This window comes from Bombus affinis, unplaced genomic scaffold (assembly GCF_024516045.1).
Source record: "Bombus affinis isolate iyBomAffi1 unplaced genomic scaffold, iyBomAffi1.2 ctg00000123.1, whole genome shotgun sequence".
In the NCBI taxonomy this organism is placed as follows: Eukaryota; Metazoa; Arthropoda; class Insecta; order Hymenoptera; family Apidae; genus Bombus; species Bombus affinis.
Genome location: NW_026108855.1, coordinates 67,257 through 76,537, shown reverse-complemented (window position 1 = coordinate 76,537; position 9,281 = coordinate 67,257). Strand labels below are relative to the sequence as shown.

Sequence of the window (9,281 nt, the reverse complement as noted above, 5' to 3'; positions counted from 1 at the left end):
GTACCGGAAATATGTAACAACGGTAAACGAGCGCCGTCAGTGTCCACTAGTGTGCATGCCTGATTAAACAAGGACAGGAAATGCCTATATACAGCCTTCTCTTTCTATTTCCATGTCGCATCCATCTTACTATACAGTAGACAGGACTCGACTATTCCATCATTATATTCGCACCCTGCTTATGCGTGAACCAACATCGCCATGACAACAAATCGTTCGTCTCCTGTTTGATGCTCAGTTTTCAACGGAGTTGAAGGGAAACTTTATAAGAGAAAGGAAGTGACGGATTGTCTCAAAGTAATAAACGAAAATTCTCGTAACTATCGAAAAACGATAGTCAATACAAGGATATCATTATCACATTTAAAACTATCACAATGAACGGTGATTTATCGCTGCAAGGTACCACAAATAAGATATCTTATAATTTGCGAAAAGAGGTAAGGAATATTCTAGATTTTAGACTTTGGAACTTCCATGACAGTCATGAGTGTGTTTTGTCATTGATTTGCCATATTGCGTTTTTCACAATTGTTGTTCATTTTTTGTGATATTTTACACTCGCACATAGTATCTATGATTTTTTCTTTCGATAATTCTTATAATTATTGTCAATAATTAATTATTTATAACCATTTACGCTGTATTATATATCATTAAGATTTATCTTTGCACGTATCAAGATGGTAGATAACAAAATTATGTGTAACAAATTGATTAAACTCGCAATGTAACAGAAAATTGCATGAAAATCTTTATATTATTAATAATTATTGTTAATAATAAAAAAAATAAATGTCGCATTAGGAGGAGAGTCGTACTTCGGAACGTAATCGGAACATATTGTACCTTATATGTGATTATTTGGGACGCAATGGGTGAGTACATTGCAATTTAGATATCTTCTTAGTTGCAATTTTTTCGAATAATATCGGTGACCAATCGAAATAGAAATTAGTGCGGAAAGAGGGGAAGGAACCAAAATTTGAAAATCGACATCGGTAACTCAGTAGTTATAGAATAACTCAATCGATAACGTAGATTAACTAGTTATAAATGAAAATATATATAAATTCAAACTTTAAAAATTGGAAATTAAAAAGCAGAAGGCAAAATATTATCGCCGAGGATTTATATAATAATAAATAGACAGTACATTCTTTTTGTCTGTCTTACCTAGAAATAAAACAGTTAATTGATGATTATCGTATAGTGTGTACTCATAGCATAAAATTTGTTCAATGAATTAAAAATTATATTTTTTAGATATGTAGACATTAGCGATGTATTAATCCGGGAAGCTCGTCTACCTCGGAAATATCGAGTCTGCGACAACGTCGATTTGGAAATTATTCTTACAGAATATGAAAATTATTACAAGATGAAATTCCAAAAATATCCTATATTGTGCAAGAAAATAACTGAAAAGGAAATAAAGACGAGGGAAATGACAAATGCGAACAAAGTGTAAGAATTTAAATTATTTAACACTATTCAACGTTCTCAACGTATTCAACGTATCGATTACAATATCATTCAATCTTCGAAGAAGTAGTAAAACGTGTCAAATCTGTTAGCAAAGAAACGAGAAGTGAGTCTGTGAAAGGGAGGAATGTACAACAGAAGATGACGGGTGACGCTACGGATGATATTAATCTCGCAATGACAGTGACACCAATTTTCGCCAATGAAAGCGATGGAGCTTCATCAGAAGAGCTATTTAACGTCTCAATGGAACAATCCACGCAATCAAAGATATCGCAACGGGCTCGGAAGCTTTATATAGACAATCCGGAATTGCGGAAGATTGCTGAAGACATTTCATGCGTAAGTTATTTTCGATTAATATACGTATTGTAAAGCTTTTTAAAAATAAAATACCTATCGATAAACAATCCACTGTATATCAATGACGCAGGGATTTCAGTAAAGCTTTAAATAACGAATTACATAACACTTACGGAAATTAATACGGAGATTATGCGCCATTTCATCTTTGTATTGTCGCAGGAAATCATACTGACAAAATTAAATGTATATTGGGACAACATTGTAGGCCTAGAGGAATGTAAATCTGCTATTAAGGAGGCCATTGTGTATCCCCTTAAGTACCCTATCTTTTTTAATGGCCCATTTTCTCCCTGGAAAGGTATTCTGCTATACGGACCACCTGGTACAGGTAAGATACTCGTATTTCTTTCATTCCCGTACATGTTTACAATCAATTACGAAATAGGGAAGACGATGTTGGCGAAGGCAGTCGCAACAGAATGCCAATGCACCTTTTTTAACATAACGGCCAGCTCATTGGTGAGCAAATGGAGAGGCGATTCCGAGAAGTATATCCGTGTAAGTTGATTTCCTTTGTCTATGAAGAAGAGATTCTAGGTTTAAAAAGATTTGTTTTTATTTGTCGTCATTCATATATAAATAGAATAGTTGTTTGGAAAACGAAATGATATTACGTTCGTGATGAAACAATGAATTTAAGGAATTTTGAATATAATATTTAATAAATAATAAATACATTTGTTAAACTGAACAGGTTTTATTTGAACTTGCCTATAATTATTCGCCTACAATTATTTTTATCGACGAGATTGACTGGATAGGCACAAATAGAGGAGTAAACTGTACATTGTCTGAACCTGCAAAGAGATTCAGATCAGAACTTCTTTCTAGATTGGATGGATTAGTATCTAACGAAAATTCTAATGTAGTTCTTTTGGCTGCAACTAATTGCCCTTGGTATGTATATCACGCTATTTCAATGTTTTCTAAGTAGAAAATATCTTAATATCATAATTATTCATTATCTTAATCTTAATTATTGTGTTGTTCGGAATATTCCTTCGTTATTATTAATATAACAGAACAATAATATTTATTGTAAATATATTATTAGGGACATTGATTCAGCTTTACACAGACGCCTCGAAAAGAAAATATACGTATCATTACCAAATGAAGTTACTCGACTCGATATGTTCAAATTATACCTTAGCAACCAGTTATTAGAGAATATGGATATTGTAAACCACATAATAAAATCTACTGAAAAATATTCTTGCGCGGATATAAAATTGCTTTGTAAGCAAGCATGGCTGCTAGAAATAAGTCCAATGTGGGAAAAACTTGAAAAAAAAGAAACATCTGTTACGACTTTGAAATATGAATTAAAGAATTATGAAATAATAGCAAAATTGTTAAAAACAATGTCACCTACAGTCACGGATGTGGATAGATATAAAGCGTGGAATAAATATGTATGCCATAAGAACATATTTTAAAAAATATAAATGGTTATCATAATATATATCATTAATATAATTATCGTTCGAAAAATTGTTCGTGTGCGTGCATGTATGTGTGCGCACGCGCTATAAACAAGTTTGAAATGTTCGTTCTACATATATGTATACGTGGTATACGTATTCCCTTATAATATATAATATGTGTAATCTGAGTGGTAATATATCCACGTATTACATATGTGTTAGTGTATTTTATCGATAATCTGTCTTTTATTTCCTCTTATCTTATTAACGCATGTATGGGCGCGTATATGCGCCGGGCGAAAGCTATGGGTGTAGACTCAGAACACATATATGCGTTTTTTGCAAGTATTCCGCATGGCCTAAGGACAGATATACGCGTTTGTCGATTTTTCCGATCAAGTAGAAGTAATACTATTACATTTATGTGAGATAAATATGAATGTATTCCTTAGTAACGGCAGTAAGCAAATGCCAATAATGTCTCGTTATAATTGTCTACCTGTTTCGAGGACAGTCGCATCTAATTATCGAGAAGAAAATGTGTTGTTTGTGAGAAAAATAAGAGAATGCAGAAAATGCGATGTCGGATTATGTATCGATAATTGTCTTGAAATTTTTCTCATACAACTGAATTATTAGCCAAATTCTGTTGTAAATTCTAAATGTTTATTGTAAATTTCAATGTTTAAAATAAATAATCAATACTAAAAAATAACGCTCTTGAATTATTTAATCTCGTGCAAAAGAATTACTATAACTTATTACGCTTTGCGCTTTCAATAGTCAATCAACAGAGTTCAGTCTAACGAAGAAGTTCCCTCCTACGCTAACGAACTGTCCTGTTTTTGCGTCCAGGCTTTCAGGACATAAATTAAAATATCGCACATAAGCACAGCGTAACAGCGGCTTAAATTTAAGTTACAATAATAATCTTAAAAAAAAAAAAAAAGAAAAAAAATGTAATAATGCATGGCTATGTCGTACCGTCGCGTATCGGTACTTTTGCCTGTACCACCCTACAATCAGAATTCAGCGTTTATTCTGGAAGAAAATCATGTAAAAAAAAAATATGTAAAAAATCTGGAATTAATAAACAAAGATTTAAAAAAATCAACAATTAAACAAGGGATTGAGATGACCAATCCCGCTCACGCTGCGAACTTCGAACGCGGAAGAGTCGAGCCGTGGCCATGATGGGTGATTCCAGGAATCGGTCGCGTATGGCAGGATCTGCCATGCTTTACCGATCCCAGCCGCGCCGATTTCCGTCAACAGGCACAGTAACGGAGATATTTGGAACAGAAGCAGCCGCATATTCGTCTATCTGAAATTAAAGAGATGATTTCATGTAGAAGATACAAATTCGTTCCCTGATATTGAAATGCCGAACACGAGGAAAATGAGACATGCAAATGACAAAGTCGATGATCAATAGGAAGATAACATAAACAATTGTAGATTGCAAGGAAAATTTTGAAAAATGATACGTGTTCTAATAATAGAATATAAATAATAAAAAGGAGAATGTAATTGCCATTCTTCTATGTATTTTAATTTATGAGACGTAACTTCTGAATGACCTGTAATGCCCGTTTCCGCGGCATTATGCGCCGAGTTCCGGAATACGCGTAGACCCGGTAGCGCGATTGTTCACTCGATTACATTTACCATAGCGAAATCGAACTAGAATTCGACTCGACACGCGTACGCGCGCAACCACTGAAAGTTCAACGCACCAGTACCGTCAGACGATTCGAAACTTGTGAATCATCTGCTAACGATACGTATCCACCGTCAAAATTTTTCATTGCAATAATTTTTCATAACGTTGCAACGATCGCTATATTTTCAATATACATGTATGATCGTAATAAAGAGTGTTTACTCTTCTTAGACTGTTATTTGTACAACATTATACGGAAATGTATGTTTTACGTGATATGGCTTCTCTCGACGCGTGGATCCATTGGGAAAACTGCTATATTTATGGTAACTTAATCGTTACAATAACATGAGAACACGTAAAACCGACTCAAAGTTGTAAAAACATGCTTGATACAACTCAAGTGTATTATATACGTTTGAAGCATCACCGCCCATTACTACACCATCAACATCAATCATGTTCTACACCACGGTCATTCTTCTGCAAAAAACGATAATTAAAAGAGAAAGAGAAAGAAGAATTACTGCACAAACTTCGACAACCATGGGACTTCCGTATACATATACAACAATGAGATCACCGTGAAATTGTCTTATCTTGTTCTTTTAATCGCGAAAAATCTGTCCGTAAGTTCGTGGACCGTGTCGAACAGAACGCTATATACGAGGTAGAACGGGTTTTTGTCCGACTGTTGCACGGTTAAGAGCACGACGAGCAACATTGTTCGTGGCGATATAATGAAAGTAAAAAAATGCAACGAGGAAACAAAGGATAGAACGTCTAGACATAGCGGAACAAATCTTCGGCAGGAAGATCTTCTCCGTTAACATCGACTCCGCACAGTTACGCTCGCTCTTTTACAGTTAGCCTCGCGGACCTGTCTTAATTTGTAACTACGTTTCGGGACATCCTCAACACGTTCCCCAACGCGTAGGTTTCATACGACAAATTCAATGTCATAGTGGTTTAAGTCGTAATTCCGAATGTTTGAATTCATTTTTACTCTAAAACATATCTTCCCTTTGGTTTCAGAACCGATTAAGTCGTAACTTTATTCTCTACCATTTCTGTTTCCACGGTTTGAACAGATGTAATCTATTTTTACGGTAATAAACACAGAAGATTATTTGATGAAAACTGGCAATGGCCTAACTTACACCACTATGATTCTCAACCCTGTTTTCCAAATTGTGTTATATAATATTTTATGAAATGTTGGTGCCATACAGGATGAAACGATCTTAGGCGAATCAAACATCTTATTTTCCCTTACGCCATTCAAATTATAAAATATGCAAACTTTTTAACATTTAACTCCGCTGTCTCATTATGTCGATTCCGTCAACTGTACGTATGCTGATGAACAGTAGTTAATTGTCGGTTTCACGATGGGATTTCGAAGAGGAAATTGGATAACGGATAGGTGAGGGGCTCTGAAGTAGGATAAGAACGTAATTGTAACTCGACTTTTGATGATTTATTGCCTAGCTAGCGGGATCGAGAGCGTGACTGGTGATGTAAGATACTGAGGAAAGTTAATTAAACTTAGCTTCATTACGTAGAGTAAATAAGATGTTTGATTGCAGTAGAAATTGTCACATATTTGATAAATGTTAGATTTCTATATATAAGAAAAATGTATAAAAGATATGTAAGAGTATAAGACTATTTCTAAGAAAGGTAAATTATGGGTTTTTCATCAAATGTTTGAATCAACTTTGTTAAAGCATTCCCTAATTTAACCATTTAGATGTTAACTATCGAGAAACCAGTCCAGTGTGTCGTATATCTCATCATTTACATAGGAACAAAATCTCCACGTTCAGGCTGTACAGTTAATTGAAATTAAAGGCAAACACTGTAACTCTGGCACAACTGTCCTTATTTTCGCAACTAATTACCATTTGTCCCATTTCATTAAAACTTTTTAACAGCCGGTAAATAAATTGATGGAATTTCCTCGGTTCAATTTATGAGTGATGAAAATCAAAATTACTTAAAAGTACCATTCCTCGATATCTCCAAAAATATGTCATTTCTAACCGTATAATAATCTATAAGCAGAGAAATGTCAATGAAAATTTAAGACGAAAAAGAGGTAAATTTACCTGAATTCCAGAGCGCGGCCGGCTTTCAAATGTCGTTGACTGTTCAGAGTTACCACGCTTACTACGGTCCGTGAACTACGGCTTGCCGGTTTACCCCGGCTTCGTATCTGCATACCGTGTGCTGTTGTCGCCGCTAAAACACGCTCACCCCTCTACTCGCGGACTTAACTACCGTTCTCAATTGGTCGCTGTTTTTAACTGTAGTTCTTGTTCCGAAAGATAGGTAAATGGCTTCCTCTATGATCTACGAGCCAACACAATCAAAGATGATCGTTTAAAGTAGCTTATAGGAACAGGCAGACTACGGGCACATTTACGCTCCGATCGTGTGTAGAACGCTAAAAGGTAGAATTCTGAAAACTGTAGAACAAACGAGCGATAGTATTGCTAAAAAGACAAGTTAAGAGTACATAAATATGTAGTAAGAGGAAAGAAAAGATCTTCAACTGACAAACAAGTAATTGTGTCTATCATCATTTCGTCAATGCGGTTAAGGATAGTTATATACATTTATACATTACATTCTAAGAGTTACAGTTGCATGAAACAAAGGAGAAAGTGATGGGAGCAACTTACCTGCTCATTTATCCTCTGCACGTTCGGAGATGCGCATTAACATTATCATAATCGCTCAGTTGAATTATGCTTGTATTAGTATGTTTTATCTTCTTCGTTAATACATAAGAAGTACTTCAATATCGAATCCAAATCTGTGAAATCTAAGTTATATATAAATATATATACTTTCAATGTGATTATCAATAGTTTAGTTTATTTAATTCAACATATGTATATTTTCATGAAAACAAAAGTACGTCAAATTTTAACGAGCAATAGCTTTCGTTTTACATCACTATACGGTAATTTGCAGGATGCAAAAAGAAAAATAGAGAGTCTGATCTGAAAATAGAATGATCTTGAATAAATTGTAAAGGACATAATAGCGCTGTCATGCGCTATGGTGCATAAACTAGGGTAGAATTAAAAGCGTAGTAGAATGTAGATCGTTAACAAATAAAAATTAATCTAGGTGTTATTAAAGAAATTTGTTTCACCTTTTAAACTTTTTGATGATTGGTTTACTTTGAATATTTTGCATATTTTTGCATATCATGAGCATTTGGTACATTTCCATACATTCAAATTTTCTATGAATATAAAATGATCCGCACTCTACTTCATAGTATACTCTATACGTTTAAAATGCTCCATTAGAAGCTTAAATCTATCAAAATACAGCTCCTAAGGAAATGTGAACTTTCACATGAACACATAATATCGATTTTCTGATTGAAACGTATAGACAGATATATACTAGCATAAGCCACCTTCGGCATTTGACTGCATGGTGCAGCACTACTCTCTCTGGGATATCCTAGCCACTTTCGGCATTTGGCCGTATGGTGCAGCACTAGCTCTGTAACATAGAAAACCATAGGCGTCAGTTCTTCTTATTTCCTCTCTCATATATGTTTACTTTAATGTCACTTATTCAGGCGCTTGATATATTGTCGGAATGAAATTTTAGTAATGTGCAAGTAATTGTGAGTAGATTAATAAAGTATAATAAGATATTAGATTCATGCACATAGTTTCAAGTGACATCAATCTTTATGTCTAGTATATACATGTGTATTGATCTATAAGTCAGTGTTAAAATAACAAACAAACCAGCAGAAGAAGGAAAGAAGATTTCCTTCGGTTTTGCAAAATCTATTAAGAAATCTATTAAGAAAAAATGCTATTCCACAAGAAAAAAAGAAAGTTGATTACATTGAATGCCTTAATGAAAAAGGTATTAAAGTAATAGGGTGAGTTCAAAAAGTAAAATTTATAATCAAGAAACATATAACCTCAACCTAACCTATAAAAATCACCAATAGCGGAATATATATATTTGAAAACAATTTTTTATTTCAATGAGGAAGAAAGAAAAGATGAATCTCTAATTATTCCATTACTAGGTTCAAAAACCTGGCATGATAGAATTGTTAATAAAATAGATGCAGACATTTTCCTTCCGAAGGCAGATAAGGAAAAGGTAGGAGACGCTAGTGTTAACGAGGCAAAATCAAAGCTATCTAATGGAAAAACATCGCCAATAATATCAATAAAGAAAGAGCCAGTTGAAGATAGTGAAAATAAAGTTGTTACTTTAGAAGAGCAAGCGGCGGAAGAAATCATTGAGGAACTTAAGTCAAAGAATGAACATGAAACTAAAACAAATGA

The 9,281-nt window shown here is 34.1% G+C and overlaps 1 protein-coding gene and 2 long non-coding RNA genes across 6 annotated transcripts; 1 reads left to right on the top strand and 2 right to left on the bottom strand.

The window, feature by feature from the left end:
* The first annotated feature begins 207 nt into the window (after positions 1-207).
* On the top strand, positions 208-3,492 carry LOC126927488 (katanin p60 ATPase-containing subunit A-like 2). Of its 2 annotated transcripts, none has more exons than XM_050743603.1 (6): positions 208-878; positions 1,267-1,467; positions 1,583-1,827; positions 2,011-2,179; positions 2,237-2,349; positions 2,546-3,492. In XM_050743603.1, exons 3-6 carry the CDS (start codon positions 1,627-1,629, stop codon positions 2,783-2,785), a joined length of 723 nt encoding a protein of 240 aa, XP_050599560.1. In that variant the 5' UTR covers positions 208-878; positions 1,267-1,467; positions 1,583-1,626; the 3' UTR covers positions 2,786-3,492. The 2 variants fall into 2 exon arrangements, with proteins under 2 accessions (XP_050599560.1, XP_050599559.1); XM_050743602.1 differs by having other exon boundaries at positions 210-878; positions 1,578-1,827.
* On the bottom strand, positions 2,934-7,750 carry LOC126927492 (uncharacterized). 3 transcript variants are annotated; one of them, XR_007715533.1, is made up of 4 exons: positions 7,629-7,750; positions 7,053-7,412; positions 6,846-6,998; positions 2,934-4,602 (listed from the first exon to the last, which is right to left on the bottom strand). It is a non-coding gene; the product is annotated as an uncharacterized LOC126927492 (long non-coding RNA). The 3 variants fall into 3 exon arrangements; XR_007715532.1 differs by lacking the exon at positions 6,846-6,998; XR_007715531.1 differs by lacking the exon at positions 2,934-4,602 and having other exon boundaries at positions 5,317-6,998.
* Positions 7,751-7,807: 57 nt separating this feature from the next.
* Positions 7,808-8,667, bottom strand: LOC126927515 (uncharacterized). Its single transcript, XR_007715556.1, has 2 exons — positions 8,108-8,667; positions 7,808-7,952 (listed from the first exon to the last, which is right to left on the bottom strand). It is a non-coding gene; the product is annotated as an uncharacterized LOC126927515 (long non-coding RNA).
* Between the last annotated feature and the right edge of the window lie 614 nt (positions 8,668-9,281).